General features: G+C 37.4%; 1 protein-coding gene across 1 annotated transcript in view; it reads left to right on the forward strand.

The window, feature by feature from the left end:
* Nucleotides 1-23115, forward strand: part of SPRED2 (sprouty related EVH1 domain containing 2) — a 99315-nt gene that overhangs the window by 67946 nt on the left and 8254 nt on the right. The window contains exons 2-4 of the mRNA XM_070956535.1: nucleotides 11308-11485; nucleotides 14599-14767; nucleotides 15526-15590. Of these exons, the coding sequence (XP_070812636.1) occupies nucleotides 11308-11485; nucleotides 14599-14767; nucleotides 15526-15590 (412 nt within the window). The remainder of the gene's footprint in view (nucleotides 1-11307; nucleotides 11486-14598; nucleotides 14768-15525; nucleotides 15591-23115) is intronic.

Here is a 23115-nt window from a genome sequence, read left to right on the forward strand (position 1 = left end):
TCCCTTAAATAATAATTTCATTGAAATTGGTTGCATGTTCTCATAGAAACTACAGGTAGTCTGAAGATCCATTTAGTCTTACTTATCAAGCATCTCTTCTGATAGTCATCATTACATTTGCTGATTGCAGATTCCATACCTAGTGCACTTTCCCTTATCTCTAACTGGACAATATCCCTGAATTGCGATATTATATTATTGGGGTAAGATTTGTCTGTCTTTCTGACAGATCATTTCACTTGCTCGTTGCTTTTCCAGTTTTTGGAGATCCAGGACTTCCAGCTTGTGAGCCCTTCAAGATACTGCAGAAACCAAAGCCAAGAATACTAATACTACCTTTATTCTAAGGCAGGGGTGCTTAGAGCTGGCCCATGGGGCCAGCCTGGAAACAGCAAAGGACTGGCCCGTGGTGCTTCTGCCAGCGAAAACAGAGCTCGGGGGGGGGCGAGAATGAGGGAGAGTCTCAGGGAAGTCCTGTCTTGGCCACCACAGGTGCCCCCGACATGAGTGACATTGAGCTGGCCACGCCTACCATGGCCATGTCCCCCCGGCCTTCCAAGGTCAAACACAACCCTAATGCGGCCCTCAATGAAATTGACTTTGACACCCCTGTTCTAAAGTTACGGTAACAGAATATTGCAAGTCTGACCAGAGAACAGGAGAGAATCAATGCCTTAAATGCTTTTTCCACCCCATTCCTGCTATGGACTCCATTTCCTCTTATCAGATCATTGTATAGGCTGCATCTCTTTCTGAAGATTGTTCTCTCAGCCCATTATACAGCTCTCACATCTCCTCAGTTAAAGGTGATAGATCTGCCTTGGGCTTCATTGCATATTTTTCCCTTGTCACATCCTTACGTATATTAATATTTCTTTAATTAGAATATTAGGATTTTTAAAATATGTATAGTTGGACTGTGCTTTTTTTAGACAATTGCTGACAATCAGAAAGCAGCTTTACTTGTCAAGATTTCAACTATACTGAATGGATTGCCCTTATTCTGACATAAATTTGATAATCTAGTCAGAGTGTGATCAACAATAGCAATAGCACTTAGACTTATATACTGCTTGACAATGCTTTACAGCCCTCTCTAAGCAGTTTACAGAGTCAGCATATTGCCCCCAGCAATCTGGGTTGTCATTTTACCCACCTCGGAAGGATGGAAGGCTGAGTCAATATTGAGCCTGGTGAGATTTGAACTGCCAAATTGCAGGCAGCCAGCAGTCAGCAGAAGTAGCCTGCAGTACTGCATTCTAACCACTGCGCCACCAAAGGGAAGAGCAGCTATTTCTCAGGGTTTTATAAGCAATGCAACTTTTTCAGTATCATTTGATTATTATGTCTAGGATCCCAACTATGAAGTTCTTAAAAAAAGGATAATGTAATATGACAAAGATATTTTTTTTTTTTACAAATACACAGGATGTGCATAAAATGGTGCCCTAGAGTCTTGAATAGGAATATTCTTTGAGGTTTTCAAAATGCACAGCTGAATAAATTGATTGCTTCAGATATCCTCAGTGCTATTTCATGCTAATAATATATCAGGATATTTGTGATTTTTTGAAGAAATTACGAACCTTTGATTTTCTTTAAATATTATAATTATACTTAAGGAATACACAAGTCTTAACTATAAAAACTGTGCAGCTGCTCTGCCTCCCATAAGTTTCCAACTAGCCTGGCAACATTTATACCAGCTAAGATTGTGGAAAATGGGGGAAAAAAATCACACCTAGAAGATATTAAGTTATAAGCAACTGCAATTCTTTAGCCATAATGATAAACCATGGTTCATTTATCTTCTTCCTTTGTCTTCACCTGTAGATCAGGTCAGGATACTACCATTACTATGAATGGGTCTCTTCAATGGAGATGGAGAAGATATGATCCTCCTTATCTTACTATCCCATGATATCAACTTCCTGCAAGTTGCAGCTCAGCAGATATTTTTTTCCATTTGCTCTTTAAGACATCCACATCTGTTGAGGATGGATGGATGGATCTATATTAGGTAGAGAAATTACAAGCTATGGTTTTGAAGATAGTGTTGACTATTATCACATCCATTGTGTTGTTGTCAACGTCCAAGAGTTGGAGTTGCCATAAACCACAGAGGGGGAGGAGACGCACAGTTGGGTGTCAGGTACTGGGTGCTGTAATGAACTCACGCTGGTGGAGGGCCAGGAAGAGAGAGGCATGACAGGACATTTTATTTTCAGTCACTTGGAATGGAATGGAATGGAATGGAATGGAATGGAATGGAATGGAATGGAATGGAATGGAATGGAATTCTTTATTGGCCAAGTGTGATTGGACACACAAGGAATTTGTCTTGGTGCATACGCTCTCGGTGTACATAAAAGAAAAGATACATTCGTCAAGAATCATAAGAATCATAAGGTACCACACTTAATAATAGTCATAGGGAAATAGTCAATATAAATTTTAAGGATACCAGCAACAAGGTTATAATCATACAATCCACAGTCATAAGTGGGAGGAGATGGGTGATAGGAACCATAAGAAGATTAATAGTAATGCAGACTTAGTAACTAGTTTGACAGTGTTGACGGAATTATTTGTTTAGCAGAGTGATGGCGTTCGGGAAAAAACTTGTTCTTGTGTCTAGTTGTTCTGGTGTGCAGTGTTCTATAGCGTTGTTTTGAGGGTAGGAGTTGAAACAGTTTGAAACAGCCTAAAACTATTTAAAATTAATAATTTTTCATCACCACCACCTTTTGAAATAAATAAGGCCTTTGGTCTGACAGCCGTATTCATAATACAAGCTAAACTTAAAGAAAGGAAGAAAAGAAACAAGAGGAGGAAAAAGTGCAAGGAAAAAGAAAGAGAAAAGAATATAATAAAGAAAGAGAAAACCCACTGAACTAGGTGGGTTTATTTTAAAGTAAGAGTGCATGGGAATCTCTGCAAGTCTGAATGGACTCTGACCTGTCATAAACTGAACAATGTACCTATGTCTAAAACTTTAGGCTAGCGCATTCTCAAAGCCCCACAGCTGCAATATCCTGTGAATACTGCTGATTATTGTATATCTCATTTAATGTATGAAAAATACTTTTAAGCAATTGAGCAGTGCTATATAAGTACCATTAATAATGTTAGTGCTCATCAAGACATAGTTCATTCATGTCAGCAAGGAAGCATAATTGTTTTGAAAGCATATTTAATCTACATTGTCGTTTTCAATCTCTCTAAACAGATTAGGTTCACAGTCAACAACTGTGTACCTAGAGTATTTAGGTACTCTAAATTAAAAAAGGATGTTTTATGTCAGTCAAGCTCAATTTCATTGAGGGCTGCATCAGGGTTTTGTTTAACCTTGGGGGGCCAGGGTGGGCGTGGCCAGTTCAACGTCACTTGTGTCAGGGGTGCCTATGGTGGCCTGAGTGCTCTGCCAGCCAAAATGGGCTCCTGAGCTCTGTTTTCAGCTGCGACAGCATCCTGAAACTCTCTGCCAGCGAAAACTGAGCTCGGGTGGGCTGCACACGACCCTTGCGAGCTCCATTTTCACTGGCAGAGGGACTGCAGGCCAGTCCTTTGCTGTTTCCATGTGGGCTGGATCTGGCCCCTAGGCCTTGAGTTTGACAACCCTGTTTTATACGGTCGCATTTGTACTTCTTGGCAAAGGCTGAATTTACCAAGTAGCATCTAAAAAGAGACTTAAAGCCAATATGCCCAAAATACCCTGCGTTAAGAGAAATGCAGTTTTATTTTGAATCAATGTGAATAATACAGAAATATTTCTTTAATTGTTTCTCAAAAGGATATCCATTGGAAACTGAATCTTAGTTTGGAACTCTAAAAATGCTACCAATAACCGTCATTAAGAGAGAATACCATTTAAATCTTGAAAATACCTCCATTTTCTTCAGCCTAACGGTCTTCAAGTTGTGTTAGATTTCAGCTTACTATGGCTTGAGGGAGGTATCAGAACAGGACTAAGTTGGAGCACCAAGTTGAAAATGCTAAATGCCTTCTAGAAACATTGAATGTAGCATAAATCAATGTTTTTATTATAAAATGGATATATTGTTTTGCATGCAATACCTGGTATAGGAAGACATTTATCTCTTAGAAAACTAATATTCAAACTGAAGACAAATGGATTTTTTTCCATATCTTTGTTACAGGGTATGTAGCCTATGTAGAGTGATATATCATTCTTAATGAAGATACAAACATAGGGTCTCACAATGCTGGGGGTGGGATTGGAGTTAGCAACATGTTTGTATAGCCTCAGGAGAAAAGTAGAAAGTAGTCAGCAAACCAAAAGAAAAACAGGAAATAAGAAAAAAATAAAAGAAATAGCAATAGCACTTAGACTTACTGCTGCCTGCCAGTTGCCTGCAATTTGGCTGTTCGAATCTCACCAGGCTCAAGGTTGACTCAGCCTTCCATCCTTCCGAGGTGGGTAAAATGACCCAGATTGTTGGGGACAATAGGCTGACTCTGTAAACCGGTTAGAGAGGGCTGTAAAGCACTGTAAAGCGGTATATAACTCTAAGTGCTATTGCTATATGTACTGTAAAAGCGTACATATAAGTACCCCATTCCCACGGCATTCACATTGTTTTTGTTTTTGATGCCATACCCAGCATCCATACATTTCCATGTAAGCAAACAAGTGGAAGTACTCTTTCTATGCATCTATTTTGCTCCATTTGGCAAACATTCTTTCCTTGCAGCTGACTGCATACTACCCACAGTTTTATAACCAGCATTTCTGTCTTATTTTTTATTTTTCCCACTTTTTTCCTATTCTTTATAAACATTCTTCCATCATCCAAATTCATGCTCAGTCTTTTTTTTTTTCATTAGTTACAGGTACACATGAATAGAGATACAAATGGCACTGACCCAGGGTAGATTTGATTTAAATCAATTCGATTTAAATCATGATTTAAATCACTAGTAAAAAGGTTTGATTTAAATCAATTCAATTTAAATAATAATTTTTAAAGAGCAACTGTCATCTCTGTCCCGCAGCAGCTTCTCCTCTGACATGCTGTTGACTTACTGACAGTCCCAATATTGCAGAATATACAGCCTCATGTCAGGGCTGTGGAGTCGGGAGATAAATGTTCCAACTCTGACTCCAACTCCTCAGTTTCTTTTACTTCCGACTCCGACTCCAGGTACCCAAAATTTCCTCCGACTCCTCGACTCCGACTCCGACTCCACAGCACTGCTCATGCTACATAACTGAGCTCCATTTCATGCTGAATAAACTAAATTATTAGTGTACCTTAAATAGAAAACTATTTTTAGATAGATTTTTACTCCAAAAGCATTTTATTAAAATAAATTTAATAAAAATCAAAATTAAATCCAGTTTAAATAAAAAAAATTAAATTTAGATTTAAATTTTAAAAATTTGGGTTTTTTTATTTTTTTTTAAAAAATCATCAATTTTTATCCACCCTGTGTGACTGACCTCAGTCCTATTTAGTCAGATAACCTCTGATGCAGATATTACGTTCGATGTTGAAAATCAAATGTTAGAACCATTTACTGTATTTTCTGTTCACTTGATAAGCAGTTATCTAGTATTTATTAAAGTTTTTGGATTCTTTGGATTCTTTTCATAAATACTATACTGAAGGCTTGGCATGGAAGTTCATTCTATATGATATGGGTATATAGCATATAATATAGCATCCAGCTATACCCCAAGTGATAAAGAAAACAATAGTTCCATTTAAAAAAAAAAGTGGGAGATCTTATTTGGTCCTCTCATTCTGGTTGACCTAGGGATATCTCTTTGCCCTTAAAATGATGGCTCTTGCTCTGGACAAAAAACAGATTATTAAAAGAGTGATAGAAGGGGCTAGGTACTGTATTTACCAATTAGCTTATTAGTTTGGAGCAGGGTGGATAAAAATCAATGATTTTTTTAAAAAAATCAAAAAATCAGATTTTTTTTTATTTAAATCGGATTTTTTTTATTTAAATCAGATTTTTTTAAATAAAATGCTTTTTGAGGAAAATATATTACCATCCAAAGGTTATTCCATCATGAAATAAAGATTAGTTTTTTAATTATGTAGAATAAGGCTGTATATGTTTAATTTTTTTGGTAAATAAATTCCATTAATCCATTCACAATGTCATGCTCTTCCAGAGGTTTTTGTAAGATTATTGGGCAGTTTCTCTGCCTACAAGATATTATCACAGATGCTTGGTTTACTTTTGCAGTTCTCAAAACTGAATTTGACTCAGCAGAGATCACATGCCTCTTCTTCACAGCAAAAATGTTATAACATGAACAGAGTTGAGAAAAAGACCTTAATCCTATTGTTCTACAAACCTATGAATACAGAATCAACCCCTTCAGTGCTAAGTTTCAAGAAATTCAGTGAATAGAATAGAAACAATATTTTTCTGATTGTTTGGAGTGGAATAGATCTGCACAAGAAGAAAGTGAAACTAAGTGTGAGGAGGAAGGGGCAAGCAGACAAGCAGTACAAAATGAAAGTGAAACTTTCTGAGCACAATACTGCACAGCCACAGACAGACAAGTCTTTGGATCTTTTTGTGTGTATGACCTGAGGTTTATCACATTCTTTCCTTGGAGGAAAAAACCTATAATGGCAGCAGGCCGTAAAAGAGACCCAGTTTGGCAATATTTTAATGAAGTTCCTTTACCTATCGGTAAGGCAGTCATGCGTGCAAACTGCAAACATTGCAAAAAAGAAATGCAAGGCCTGGTGGCCCGAATGAGGCAACATCATGAGAAGTGCTTTGATGAAGATGACCAAAGAAACACATTTGAACAGGCAGGATCTTCAGGTTGGTAAACATTTTTATTGAATCATATTTCTAAAGACTGCCTTGAACTGTCATGTTTGAGCAAAGTTATATTTCTTATTATTACTGCATGTTACTGTCATTTGGTACAGTTATGAAGAAACGCAAATATTCCTTTTGGGGCAGTGCTGTGTACAATAAGCAGAAATTGTATAAACAATAAAATAACAGCATTGACTTTTTGTTTAGGGGAATTCATGGATTCTGGAAACTATCCACCTTCAAGATCACCATCCTCCTGTTCTACAGTTTCAGAGTTATCCATCCAGGATAGTGCTTCATTAGCATCATCATCATCAGACACCCACAGCCACATATCACTATCACCTAAAAGAAAGAAAAAACCCTTCCCTCCTGGAACCACCATAGATAAGTTTGTGATAAAAACTAGCAGATTAGAAAAAGAGTTAATTGATGAAAAAGTTGCCCAGTTTGTTTATGCAACGAACTCTTCTTTCCGTCTGACTGAGAACCCACATTTCATTAATATGGTTCAGTCACTGAGACCAGGATACAGTCTACCCAGCAGAGCAGATGTTGCAGGGAAACTGCTGGATAAAGTGTATGACAGAGAAATGGAGCAATGTGCAATAGCTCTGGAGGGTAGAATTGTTAACCTAAGTATTGATGGGTGGAGTAATGTCCACAATGATCCTATTGTATATGCTTGTATAACAACAGAAGAAGGGAAAGTCTTCCTTGCACAAACAATTGATACGTCAGGAAATGCACACACAGCAGAATACTTACAAGAAGTGGCAGTAAAAGCTATAATAACATGTGAACAAAAATTCAAATGTCTAGTACGCAGTTTGGTCACAGACAATGCTGTGAAGATGAGAAGAAATTTAGAAGAGCAGGAAGAGAATACAAAGCTAATAAAATATGATTGCAGTGCTCATTTGCTGCACCTCTTAGCCAAAGACTTAAGTGTTCCAGAAATAAAGACTAATGTTGTTGAAATTGCTAAATACTTCCATAATAATCATTTTACTGCAGCAGCTCTGAAAAGGATGGGTGGAACCAAGCTAACGCTCCCACAAGATGTTAGATGGAACTCTGTGGTGGACTGTTTTGAGCAGTATATCAAGAACTGGCATATTCTGATGACAGTTTGTGAAGAAAATCGAGATAAAATAGATGACACTGTCACGGCCAAAATCCTCAACATTGGGCTTAAGAGAAATGTTGAACATATGCTGAGCATCCTGAAACCCATCTCTGAAGCTTTAAACAAAATACAGAAAAATAGCTGTTTTATTGCTGATGCTGTTGAAATTTGGATGGAACTGAGTGAACACTTAAAAACAGAACTACACATGGACAGAATTAAATTACAAGCATTAAAAAACGAATGGGACAAGTACTGTCTCCAGCTCATTTTTTGGCAAATATTGTCAATATCCAGTATCAGGGTCAAAACTTAAGTGCTGAGGAAGAGGAGTTAGCTATGACATGGGTATCCAGCAATCATCCATCTGTAATGCCAACTATAATAAACTTCAAAGCTAAGGGAACCATTCAAGAAATATATGTTTGCTGAAGATATTTTAAAGAAAGTCACACCAGTGAACTGGTGGAAGTCACTTAAGCTCTTGGATTTAGAGACTGTTCAAGTAATGATTTCACTTTTAACAGCAGTAGCTTCTTCTGCAGGCATTGAAAGAATATTCTCTTCCTTTGGACTCATTCATTCTAAATTGAGAAATCGTTTGGGACCCGATAAAGTAGGAAAGCTTGTTTTTCTTTTCCAGATTATGAACAAAGAAGAAGATAAAGATGACGAGTGAGCTACTGAGGACAGTATTTAAGTTTTTCATGTGTAGGCTGGGCTGACAGTCTAAGTTTCTTAAAATATATATATTTTGTTTAGCCAAATTAGTTAACAAACATGGATGTTCGTTTAAGCAAATAACATATGCTGTAATGCTATTGTTTCAGTTGAATAAATCTATTTAAATTGTTATTATTAAGGTAATGATTATTTTTCTCCTTCCTAAGTACAACAGAAAAGTTGTCCAAATATGAATGATTAACCTATTAAACTGGGGATAAAAAAACTAATATGAAAAGTTTATTCTAAAAATCTTCATCTACTTGCATATTAAAGTTATACCAGCAAGAATTAGTCTTTATGTAGAAAACTATGATTTAAATCAAGCCTTACTCACTAGTGATTTAAATCGTGATTTAAATCAGTTTGATTTAAATCAAATCCACCCTGGTTTGGAGATATGAATTTCCCTAAAGCTTCCACCATCACAGGCATCAATTGAATTAGAGGAGCCAATTAATATAAGATGTACAGATGAAACACTGCCCTCAAAATAGCATGAGTTTAGAACTTCCGGGACAGGAAATTGCTTATGGGAGTTATTTATAGTCCTTGGATATTATTATGTGGGAAGTAAATATCTTAAAAGGTTGGTAGGGTTTACTTTTTCAGTAGAGTACTGGTCTGGCGTTCTTATTACTGGGCAGACATACCCTGAATAGGTGGATGGACGGACAGACAGAGTAATAAGAACTACTGATTTATTTCCATTTGCTTTTGTTCACCAAGCCTGTGGTAGAAAACCAATAAATGAGTGTGTATGTGTGTGAGAGAGTGAGTGAGTGAGAGAATGAGAATACATATACAAAGAGAGAGAGAGATTATTTAATTTCTCATGATATATTGCATTTCAAAATTTCTTTGTAGAGAGTTTTAAGAACATAGTTCAGGTAGTCCTTGACTTACGACCACAATTGAGCCCAAAATTTCTGTTGCTAAGTGAAACATTTGTTACGTGAGTTTGCCCCATTTTATGACTTTTCTTTCCAAACTTATTGAGTGAATCACTGTAGTTGTTAAATTAGTCAAACTGTTGTTAAGTGAATCTGGCTTCCCCACTGACTTTGCTTGACAGAAGTTCGCAAAAGGGGGTCACATGACCTTAGGACTGGTCACATAAATATGACTCAATTGCCAAGTGTCTGAATTTTGACCATGTGACCATGGAGATGCTACTACAGTCATAAGTGTGAAAACTGGTCATAAGTCACTTTTTTCAGTGTCATTGTAACTTTGAACGGTCACTAAACAAATTGTTGTAAGTCGAGGATTAGCTGTAGTTGAAATCACATTGTATCATACAAATCTTCACAAAGTACAAAGTGTTTCTATTACTGATCGAAAGCCCAGATTGAAAGCTGCGTCTGTGAAATTCAAATTGCATTTATTCTAATGCAATCTTTCATTAAGGATTTGATAATGAGTTTATGTGAATATCTTGTTGGATATTTTCTTTCTGTAAGGAAAATAGTTTATATTCTTTTACATAAAATAATCGGAAAGAGCAAGAGAAAGAGAGATGGCGCTTCTTTAGATAAGCTACATGAGGACCCAGATTGTTGGGGGCAATATGCTATTTAGTATACTGTCTTTGGTGTAAGACTCCCAGAGTCCTCTGAGAGTGGGCGGCATAGAAATATGAAAAATAAATAAATAAATAAATAAATAAATGATTCGATCTTTTAAGAAATGAGAATGGAGAATAGCCAGCACTTCATTCCGGCTGGAATATTTGTAGCGTAACAAAAGTTTCCTCTGGGTAAGATTGTGATAAGTTGTGTGGGATTCAGAACCTGGCAAAACAGGAGGAAATAAAAGCTAAATTAAAGGATCCTTCTCTTTTCTCTGTCCTAGGGTTTCTAGAATAATAGCAATAGCACTTAGACTTATATACCACTTTACAGTGCTTTACAGACCTCTCTAAGCCGTTTACAGAGTCAGCATATTGCCCCCAGCAATCTGGGTTGTCATTTTACCCACCTCGGAAGGATGGAAGGCTGAGTAATGCTGTTTTATTGTACTTGGACACCTTACCCTTCAACTTGCCCTTCTATCCTACCATTCCTCTCCCTCATCTCCAATAACCATATATTTTCAGCTCTGACCTTCCTGTTTCAAGTACCAATAGCTCCATGCAGCCAGAGTTACATGGCAGCTTTGTCTAATGCATTTCTTCTAACGTCAGCTTTTATCGGCAAGAGCCCATAAGGCCAGATTGAATCTTTTTGTTTCAAGATGAAACATAAACATTGATCTCACTCCATAGATCGTTAACTATTCAACCTCCCCCATCCCTATTTTTAAAAATCATCTGTGTCACTTAGTGTGTGGAATTAAATTTGAGTTCCTTTGGTGCCGATTGTAGGTTGCTCACATGCAGAGTGAGATCTACCTTCTCAATATATATGAAGATTTTCCTTGAGGCAGTTTTAGGTCTTCGGCTGGATTGATCATGAATGACACCTGGAATCTTTCTGTGGTATCACTTTTTAGCTGTGATGGCAGATCACATTTTTAATTGAGGTCTACAACCCCAGAAGACTACTGATTTTTTCTGCAGCTTTAGATAATTAGATGCTGAAATCTGTGAAATGTACTCTGTGATTTATTCGCCTCCTGTTTTTTGTCTGTTGCAGTGACAGCTATATTGTGCGAGTCAAAGCTGTGGTTATGACCCGAGATGACTCCAGTGGAGGATGGCTGCCCCAAGAAGGAGGTGGCCTTAGTAGGGTTGGTGTCTGCAAGATCCAGTGCACAGAGGCCAATGGAAGGAATGGATTTCTCATCCATGGAGAAAGGCAAAAAGACAAACTGGTAAATTAAATTGATTTGGTATTTATTTACTTTGACCCCTTTTCTTCCAAAATGCCCCCCACCCCCATCTTCCTTAACATTTCCTAAGCTCATGTGTGACACATCTACAAAGCTTCTCTTAGTGCAAATGGATGTTATCTATTGTTTTCACAAAGAGCAAGGTGCATATTAATGTTTAAACTCCTTAAACATTTAAAGAGAATCAGAATGGAAAACAACACATTTTACCCCCAAAATTTGCTAAACAGATTAGAAATATTTTTTTAAACAACTAACAAAGCCAGCCACGTTGTATGAGGTAATTCAAGCTTTAGAAATGGGACTGAATTATTCATACCATTTCATTTGAGATAAGAGCCTGGAAGAGCAAAAATGCCAGGATGATTTAAACTTAGTTCTTTACCGTGACTGTGACTTGCTGTGACCACAGCTTCCTGCTTCTTTGTGGGACAAATAACTCTCAAATTTTGGGACTTCTCTTCTTGACCACTTTTAATCAGAAGATGTCTCTGTCTACAAGTTTATTCTAGTCTAATCCAAAAATGGAGTAACAAACTAAAGAGATAACAGATACATGTTTTGTTCCACATTTAGGTCTTGGACATAACAAATGAGGCCTGCAATAAAATATTGCAGGGTGAAGTCTTCAGAGTCCCAGTTAACCGTGCCTTTCTCAGCAATATTCCATTCCAATGGTAGTCAAATGTCATACTAGCCAAGAAGTACAAGAAAGGGGAAACAGTATTTCTAAGGCAAAAAGAATTGACAAAGAACAAAACAAATTAGTTGTGGGTTGAATTACTGTTGGTAAAAGGAGAGTATGAACTAGAAGCAGTTTATGTATTTTAGATATTTTAAATAAGGTAAGTTAATGCTGTTTAGCAGACAATCGCATTTATGAAGAAAATCATTCCATTCCTTCGTTTTCATTTTCTGTGGCTACTGAATATTTTCACTCCTACTTGGGTTGCTTTGGGCTTTACCCTCCTCATTAAATCTTTCTGCCTCTTCCCCTTCTTTTAAAGAAGTTTGTTTCCTCAAATCAAGCTAGCTTTCTGGATGGCCTCTCAAAAATGAAGTGGTCCCATTAGATGTGGGGCCTGCTTGAGGTTCTAGGTGACTTTAAGCATGCTTTTGCCTTTACTCTGCACCCCAAATTCCTCAGGTTTGTCACTGAAAGTTTGGGCAGGACTTTTTGCAACATGTGTGAGTATATATATGCACATCCTGTCAACAGGAAGAAGGGTGCATATTAACCAAGTTGCTTACCATTTCTCCAGGGAGTTCTGAATTGCATTTGCCCAGTATGATTGGTGCAATCATAATGAATAAGAAGTGATGGCTCAGCGATTAAAACCCTGAACTTGTCAGTTGAAAAGCTGACAGCCCAGGTTCAAGACCCAAGTGCTGCATGATGGGGTGAGCTCCCATTACTAGCTCCAGCTTCTGCCAACCTAACAGTTCAGAAGCATGCAAATGCAAGCTGGTAAATAGGTACCGCTTTGGTGGGAAAGGTCACTGTGTTTCATATTTTCATGCTGGCCACATGATGATGGAAACATCTCTCAGGCAAAGCATGCTCCCTTGGCTGGATAGAGGAAACCTTTAAACCCTTATAATGAATAACTTAATTTACAACTCAATCATAAATGAATAACTTAAAGTAATTTACAGGGTTATTATGTTCAGTACCAGTTATAATTCAGGTCTCACTATCCAAGTTTTAACCAGTAATGCAATACTTAGCTGTTAGCTGTTTCATGTTGAATAGGGAAAATAGCAAAATTGTTGGTGGGTAGTTCCCACAACCCCAAAAATCATAACATTGTGGAAACTGTTAAAAATGTGGCTGTTCTACAGTGAGTGGATAAACCACTGATAAATGAAGGTACTGTTAAAATAAATATGGAATGAGATGATGAATCAGTTATTATGGTTTGGTGATACAGATGTTTTTGAATGAGCTGGGCTTTACTGATTCAGTGATACTGGTTTGGAGATGCTCTTAGGGTCAAAGCACTATAATAAATTAAACTCTAGTATCTTCTAATTAGCATGCCCGTTGGCCTTCTACCAGCATATTATGATAGCTGTAGTCCAATATGTCCAGAGGATACTAAATTAGACAAAGCTGTAACAGAGGAAGAGAAAAAGAATAATGATTACCTGGTTGGTTATGAGATGTGAGTGGTCAATGTGGTACTAATTGCCCAAAAGAAAAGAATATTTGTAACTCAGGGTTGAACTGTGGAATCCTTGGTATTCTCTGAGTTTAGTTGTTTGCTTGCAGATACATCATCAGTCCTAGTGAGTGTGGGGCTTGCTCTCTGTTTATATACAGTAGGTTGCACTGCCAGTGTTAGTGGGAATATCGTTTTCTCCTTGGTAGTTCCTTGATTAGGGTATTGTTTTCTGCTTGATTGTTTGTCTTGTGTTAATCCCTGCTTATCTGGGTATAAACTGCTGGAGAAGATGTGTTCTAGTTTTTTGTTTCTTTTTTAGCTTTTTTATTGTCTCTTTTGAACTATACGTAAATGTAATTTATCTCTACGTGTCTACGTGTCTAAGTGCCAGGCTTCCAGGAATTCCCTAGCATTTTGGGATTTGGCTTGGTCTAAAATAATTTCCCAGTTGAAACTGTGGTTGAGTCCAGCCATGTGTTGTGAGTTTAAGCAGTTTTCATTATAAAATGGGTAATGAAGAGCAGCAATGACTCCATGGTACCAACTATATAGCAGTATAGATTGGATTTCATTTTGCATGAAAAGGGGTAAAGTCATGAATGCTGAAATGGTACAATATTTATGTACACGCACATGTGAAGAATAAGTTCCTAAAGAAGTTAAACTTGGCTTTGCAGAGATATGAAATATGGTGTGTAATGTAAAGATTTGTGTTCCTGTATCAGCCAAGCAGGAAATGTTTCAAGCATGTTGTCGTCTCATTTAATTTTCCTGATTTCTTGTGTTGAAAGGAGAGTCATACCAAACAACTGCAAAGCAAGCAGATTTATTTTTTTAATGTGTGCAAGAGGAAGTAGTAAATTACACTAATAAACTTGTGTTCTTTGCCTGTAAATATCATCATTGCACATCTCTGCATTTTCACCCCAGGTGGTGCTGGAATGCTATGTGAAAAAAGACCTGATCTACACTAAGGCAAATCCTACATTTCACCACTGGAAAGTTGACAACCGAAAATTTGGACTCACTTTTCTAAGCCCTGCTGATGCGCGAGCATTTGACAGAGGGGTGAGAAAAGCCATTGAAGATCTCACAGAAGGTACTATACAATATCCTACCACCTTAATGTGTGTAGCAAAATGGCTGTCTTCTCTATTCTCCACTCCCCGTTTCCATTTTTTTTAATTTTGTTTTTGGTGCTAACTTTGAAGACAGAATGTTGCATGTCTTTTCACAGAAGCCCTGCTACATTACTTAAATCAGAGTCTTAACTTTCTGTATTGGCTTTCAGAGAATGTGATCCCATCATTCAGCCAGTCCTCTGTACTATGTAGGAACTATTATGTTAGAAGGAACTGTAAAGTTAATCCAGAGTGAGCATATATTTCTCATTTGTTTTCCATATTTGCTGTTATCTTGAATAGACTTTTTAAGATTGATGTTAAATTGTAATTATTTATTATTATTTTGCCAACTAATTTGTACCTTGGGCTTTACATAGTTGGAGAGTGGCAAGAGGAAGTCCAAGTTCTAATTCATCTAATTTTTTTGTACCATTCTAAAACACTTGATCAGGAATTCACCAAAAAAAATATACCACATAGAATTGCTTTTGTGAAAATGTGAAAAAATGGCTTTGTCCTAAAGAATATTGACCTGGTTTTTAAGCATGAGACCGCTCTACTTCATTCCAGCACAACACTCTGGCTTGTTTGATTTTGGAAATGTGGGCTTAGCAGGTGGCTTATGAGAGGGATGCCCAAAACAAATATTGCCCCTCCACTAAATTTTTATAAATAGGATGGTCTGGAATATAATTTTTTATCTAAAGGAACACTTTTTAAAATGTCTTTGCAGGTTCTACAACATCATCTTCTACGATCCACAATGAAACTGAAGTTGGAGATGACGATGTCTTCACTGTACGTATCTTCCATATCGAATTCATGTTTGTGGCCTCTGAATGGTTTTTGTCTTTCATGAGAAAGTAGAGTTTTTGAGGGGACTGATTGCCATTTGCACAAAGAGGAGGTGGTTGTAAAAGTGAAAATAAAGTCTCCCTTAAGCAAACTGAGCTCTTGGTGACAACACGAAGACCATCTCCATGTTGCTTTCTTGGCAAGAATATTCAAGTGATTAGGTTGGTATTCTTCTAGAATACCATTTACCAAATACCAAAGCAATAATATTGCTTTGATTTCCCAGGCATAGATATCCTGGTGGTGCCCCATCCAAGTACTTATCAGGCTCAACCCTGCTTAGCTATTTTGAGATCAGCCAACTTTGGCTAAGTGGTTCTGGTTACATGCAAATTTACATGTGAGAATATTCATTATTGATGTGTTTATTTTGAACATTTTTTTTTTTTTGCTTTTCTATAACAAAAATATAAGGCAAATTACCAAATAAATGTTACGGCATAATTCTATCAGTAAAAAAAGAAGAAGAAGTAAAGATAACAAAATGAAAGTTGTCAATATAGTCTCCTGGCTTTAAAAATGCCATTCAGTTGATAAATTTATCCTGAGCAGCAATTCTAAAATTGAATTCTCACAGTTAATTTTCCTAGGAAAAGGGAACCGTTAACAAATTGGATGGAGATTGATAAATGCTGCTGTACCACAGGCACCCCTGTAGGAATAGCTCTTATTGATTCACTGTTTTTTTTGCTTCAAGTGGGAATGCAGCTGCATCTCATATAGGTTAATGAATCCTCTAAGACCAACTATCTCTCCAACCTTAGTAAGTAAATAGAAAAATCTAGGATCTTACTTAATGCTTAGGTTCTTTTACCCATTTCAGAAAGTTTTGTGGTACTAGTTTAGAAATTCCACTTCTTCCCTGTGATCAGGTAAGAAAAAGAAGGAAGAGAAGGGCATATTAATGGTGTTCCAACTGTAATCTCCAAATGATTTCTTCCAGAAGTTCTGCTAGAGCAGATCTAAACAATCTATTTCAATCAAACCATGACACTCTGAACCATATGCTCAGAGCTTATTCCCCACATCTGTTTTTTGTTTTTGTTTTTCTAAAGTATGCTTTAGCAAAAGGCTGGTGTTTTTAGAAGGTCTACTGCTACATCTTCAAAATGAATCAGGACCTTGCTGTCTTTCAGGAAAGTGTTTATCATCTCCTTGACCCAATCGCTCAGCTTTGTCCGAGAAGATTTAATAAGTCATGACAGCATGGTAGACCTTATCATTCCAGGGATTTTGTCCACCTTCTGAAGTTTCACAAACTCAAAAGTAAACTGGCTAGATAGACCCTCAGTGATTATTTGAATAGATTCTGTTTCAGTACTTCATATGATTTATTTACCGGAAATTATTGAGAGTAGCTTTTAAGAAATTCAGACACGCTTACTTTTTTATTATGTTTATAACCTATTTATCATTGAAGGAACAATTCATATATTGGCCTAGACCTACTCACAAAGCTGTTCAGGCTATCAGCATCTCACCATTTCCTGTTAAACTAATTTGTACTGTGTTGTACTTTTGGCACAGTTTTTTCTCTGGAATTTGGTCTGTTCTTAAGCCTTAGCTCTCGTGACTTAAACTGCATGATGCTTCTCTATTTCCCTCTCTCTCCCCTCCCTTGATTTTTCATAAGTCAAAGTGTTGATAGGAGCATCTCTAGTGGACTGAAACAGGCACGCAATATTCTTGATTTTTCCATTCAGAAAAGTGGCTGATTCTTCCCTGATTGAGCATAGGGAGCATTTGAATGAGTGAAGGGTAAAAGGCATCTCATCCAAATATTTGGACTGAGGGACAGACATCCTCAGTCTGAACGTGTTGTGGGTCTGGCATAGGGTTTCCTGCTGCAGTTGTGATCAGATCTTCTGTGACAGTTGGCATGTTGTTTTTATCTGTTCTCCAGTCTTATTGTAAGACAAACAACAGCAGGCAGGGTTAAAAGGTGACTTCCTTTCCTCCAGAGCAAAACTATCATTAGCGGCTGCTTCCCAGCTACCTGCCAGAAGTGATTTATAGATTCCATGGTGGAGAAGGGAGGGAAGAAAGGCAGGAAGGGAGGGAGAGCATCACAAAGCTGGAATGCTTCCTCTTCTACACAATTAGATAGCAGAACAAAGGGAGAGAGGACCCCAATAGATAGATACAGCTTTCCACAAATGTTTATCCATACTTACATTGCTTTAAAATATCCCAAATACTGGTATATATTGGTCCTTGCATATATATCCCTGGAAAGAAGCAGATATGTGTTCTCTTCTTTAGCCTCTCGGACATTGAAACTCCACTCCCACTCCTTCCCCTAAAAAGATCTCTATTGCTCGTTTGGAAGATAAACTTTAATTACTTTTGAGTTCCAAGAGCTTAGTTTTTGTCTTCTCTCCCAGCTTGTGGCCAAAAACACACATTGCAATGAAAGGAGCAAAAAATGATTCAGCTGTGGCTGAAAAACATGTGCTTGCTTCCTAAGATGAAGCACCACTTCAGGGGACTCTTCTTCTGTATATTGTTTCCTTAACTCTTAAGCCTCTGGGGGTTTTCCCCATATGCTTGAAAATAAATTTCTTCATGCTCCTTATCCTGAACCCTTGCTCTTCTCTAGAGGCAACCTGAGTAAAGTCACTTCTTCAGTTTGTCTTTTGTGAAAGAATACTGGGTTGCAAACAACAAAATGTTCCTTGAGTGCATTGAGGCAACCCACCTTTTAGAAAAAGTTCACCTTCAGAGAAGCAGTACTGAGCCTTGATGTTTTGCTTTCTTGTAGTACACAGCCTCTCATGGTGCAACTGTTAGAGAAGCATCTGATGTGAGGTGATAAACATTCAGACCCTTCATTGCTTCAGATTTAAAGATATTTAACCCCAGGTTACAACTTCTTAGAGTGACTGTACCTTTTCCCCTGTGTACATGGGGGTGGGTGGGTGAGTGGGTGGGGGAGAACAGGTTTTCTTTCAAGGAATTGCAAACAGTATCACATGGAAAGTATTGCATCTTTTTATCTTCTAGTCTCAAGCACAAGACAATCCAAGGCACTGGCATAATTGCTAACACATCTATTGATGACGTGCCATCAAGTTAGTGTCACCTTTTAGCAACCACATAGATAGATCTCTCCAGGATGACCTGGCTCGCCTTCAGATTTTCTGATGGGGCACCTATTGTCAATGCATTTTGAGCTCATCCATCTTGCTGCTTGTTGCCCTCCTTTCCTTCAATCTTTGTCAGCATTATGGCTTTCTCCATAATAAGGCAGCTGTGTTTTTTAGATAAATTGGGTGCTATCTGTCCTCCCGCCCACCTCCTCACATCTGCATTTATTTCTGAAATGGGATGAGCCATCCTGAATGGCTTGGTTCAGCTTATCCTTGGGGGGTGGGTAGAAGCAAGATTCTGGTGAAGATTAGTATATTTCAGGAATTAACCACTTAATGTTGTACATAACTAATCGTTATTGCAGCATGGCACTGGATAGCACATTTTGTCAAAACAATTCCTGCCAAGATAACCATCTGGAAAAGTTAAAAGGTTTATCAAATCATACTGTACATAATGTAGAGATGTTGATTTTGGCAGGTTGAGAGTGGCATTTTGGAAGGCTGAAACTATGTTGAATGGATAAAATATTAGGTCATAAAATTAGCACAAAGGATGTACTGTTTCTTCTTTAAAAAACCATTTGAATTAGAGACTCCATGATAAAACAAAAGGCCTTTAAAATAAATTTCTGGAACTGTTACGTCGAATTTTGGACAATCACTAAAGTTGGGACATTTTATTATCCAAATATAGCAATTGTTTCTTGAAGTTATGGTTCTTTGGCTCTAATAAGCTCTTATTCCATAATCTTGATTTCTTCAGACATGCTGCCATTTGATTTAGTAACCCATTTGTTTATGCTGCAGTCATACTGGAAATAACTGCTAACAAAATGATGGCCAAGCCACAGACTTGCATATAGGGTCTAGAGTATGCATTTAAAAATTAGCCTAAGAAATCATCATCAATTTAGTATGGTCATAGACCAGCAATACACTAAGAAATTACCAACAATATTAGAGCCCAGTTCCTAAAGCAGAACTTGGCAATTATTTTTTTTTCCCCTTTGGTTGGAGACTGTATCTAGGCAGGGCGGAAGCAAATTCCAGATAAGAGTAGAGTCCAAATGGGTGCCTCCTCTCCACATATTCTCTCACTCTGGCACCTTTGTTTGTTTTTTCTTCTCTCTCAAGAACAAAGGTTTGAGCTGAATACTTATAAAGAGCTTACAAATGCTATCAGAGGTTGCCCATAGTTTCTCCCTTGGCTGAAAGAACACCCCTTCTTCCATCTTTTGTGGCATTCAAGCATTCTATGTCCTTTACTGTACATGCAATATTTACTCACTAGGGCAGGTCTTCCTGATTTGTTAACACTTTTGAATTAGTTCTAGTTAATTGCAAATAGTTATAGGCCAACCGGATTGCTTGATAGTTATACTGCTACTAATGAGCCACAGAACGAACTAGCTTTATTTGAACGAAGAACCATTCAGTTTTTTTTATATAGCATACATTGACTGTTTGCATTTAATGCAGAAGGAGAAGCCAGACCAAGGAAAACACAAAGCGGTTGCTATTACTGCCTGCCTTGGAATCTATGGCTAAAGTTATGTACTCCCCCATTGGTTTTGACAAGCTTTTTCCAGGGGAGTTTGTTTACATTAGCAGTCAGGCCACTTCTGCTCAGAGCATGAATGGTCACTTGGAAGAAGCATCATGTTGGGAGTCAATAGGGATGGAAGGGAGTAGTGTAAATACATGCCAGATTGGATGTAATTTCAGACATCTTCCTGAATTTAAGTAACCTAGTAAGAATGCTGATTAGACTGTATATTACATTTTGCCCTACGTTCTGCTTTGCAAGGATCCAAGAAGCCCCACCATGAAGCCAATAAATTTTCTTTCTACCTGTTGTACTAAGGTGCTTCTGAGTGAAGAATTCCTATATGACCATATTTCATCAATGTATTTAATTCCCCTTTAAAACTTTTTTCAGACAGTGGCCTTCAGTAAATTCCATGAATTATTTACTGTATGTTGAAATGTTTTCTTTGGCACTTCCTGAATCTAAGGCTAATCATGTACATTAGCTAAACCTGGACACACATGCAAGCTTATACACAAACTATATGGACTGGGGACAAGGAAGACTTCATTCAGTGAGTGCGGCCTCCTGTTCTGAGGGCTCTTACGATTGCAATCACTGCTTTCTTCACACTCCTTGATTTAAAAGATGCAGGGGGTTGTTCATTTTTTAAAAATGAAAATTAGTGTGGTACTTCTGTCTGTCATCTGGGATAGAAAATCAGGAGAATCTACATATATTGTATATAGGCTCACAAAGTAAAAATGCAAAATAAAGAAGATAATAATCAAGGTGTGCAGAAGGTGACAAATAGTTTGGTGCAGTGGTTAAGACATCAAGCTAGAAATCATGTGACTGTAAATTGTAGTCCCACTTTGGGCATGAAGCTAGCTGGAGACCTTGGATCAGTTACTTGCTCTCAGCCCACACAGCACTGAGGCAGAGACCCTGGGGCTATCAATGCCTTGATTTACTGTTCGCCATGTCAGCCCTGTTTCATTTCTCTGGCATATTTCTGAGCTGCTAATGTCATACTGCAGAAGTATACTTTGGCTTAGTTTAGGATTTGTCAATCCTTTTGGGTTGGAAACTTGCACAGATGCACCCTAAAACTCCCCAGAAGCACTGAATGAAGAAGGCACCCAGTTACTAAGAGAAATGAAAGACAGGAAGTTCAATTCTGAGGTAGGAGGACAATGAGTATACTACACAAACATTGAGTATCAATAAGAATTCCTCCTAAAGATTAAGGGAATGGGGAAAAAGAAAGTGAGGGACAAAATGCTAGGAGTATATGAGTAATGAAGTTTAATTAAGTAATGAAATTTATCATTATTAAGTTGCTTGCTTGAGAATAACCTGCTTTATTCTGGATCTGGAGGAGTGAAGATATTTATGTGTACATGGTAGAGGAACACTACCTAATTTGGAAACTGAGGAAATTTGACTTGCAAAACTGTGGTGTTATATTTACATTCCCCCCTTGCTGTTTGTTTCTTCAGTTGTTTAGATAGGTGTGGTTTAATGGTCTTTGACCTTTCAATAAGGCATTTTTCAATAAAATATATTTTGTTGTAGGTTGTTTTTTTAAGGCATATTAGCCATGCAACTGGACAGCAAGAAAATGGAATGCAGCACTATCATAGTTTTTGATTTGCTGATACAGCACAATTGTTCTTAGGTTATTATGATGCCACTTCTTGAATTACATGTTTACAGGCTATACTTAAACAAATGATGAGAATGTGTTAGAAATAATGACAGCTTTCTGAAAATTGGTGGCTGGCTTGGTAGAAAGGTGACAGTGTTGTTTGGCCAAAGTGGATTGCACCTTAAATTTAAAACACTAACTTAGTTTTCTGGCAATCAGATTGTACTCTTCTCTAAGAACTCAGGCTGATTTATACTCTGCAGCAAATTGTAATTCTAGAAGCTAGTTGATTGTTCTTTAGTTTATGCATTTATTTATTTTTAAAGAAGTCAATTGTCAAAACACAGCAACAAAAGTAATTGTGCTGGATCTCTTCAAATATATTTAACTGGCACACTCCCAGTGTAAGAATTGAGAAGGGTGTAAGTCAGTGTTTTATGCAGAGATACAGCCTTGCTAAAATAATCTTGAATTTCTGTTTGACAGCAGGGATGCAGTTTAATGTTTTTGACTCTTAGTTGTGTTAGTGGAAAATTGTTGAAGGCCTACTTTCAGTTCAGAGCCTTTCAATAGTTTTCACTATACAAATCTTCAAAAAATTGCTAAGCGTACTTCTACTTGGGGTACATTGGGGAAAATGTTAGGATAGTCTATAGCCTCAAGCCAAAAAAGTAAGTATTCTGGTACCTTTTAAGATCTTTATTGTATGTATTTTATTTGTAACAGGATATTTATTATGTAAATGCAACCTGGTTTTTCTATAGTAGTAATACATGCCTCTCACTGAAGATGCTGTTTTGTTTTGTTTTGTTTTGTTTTGTTTTGTTTTGTTTTGTTTTGTTTTGTTTTGTTTTGTTTTGTTTTGTTTTGTTTTTTTGTGTGTGCGTATTTTACTAGTGGTGAAGAAGGCAAAGATGGCCATCAGATATGGCTAGAAAGGTAAAGCCAAACAACCAAGTTCTTTCTTTGCCACAGAGCAATGAACCTGAGGGTCTCTATGACTTCACATAAGAGACTGATGATCTCTTTTTACCTGTCTCTCTTCATTCAGAAATTTCATGTTCTTTCTGGCAAGTTGGGACAACACCAAATTGCTGAGTTTAAAAATATTCTCAGTAGTATATACCAGGTTTGTTTGATCAGTTACATTAATCTCAAACCTTCAATGATAGTATCAGATTTTGAGCCCATTATTTT

Source organism: Pituophis catenifer, unplaced genomic scaffold (genome assembly GCF_029215685.1).
Source record: "Pituophis catenifer annectens isolate HBS135680 unplaced genomic scaffold, rPitCat1.0.hap2 SCAF_1, whole genome shotgun sequence".
Classification (NCBI taxonomy): domain Eukaryota; kingdom Metazoa; phylum Chordata; class Lepidosauria; order Squamata; family Colubridae; genus Pituophis; species Pituophis catenifer.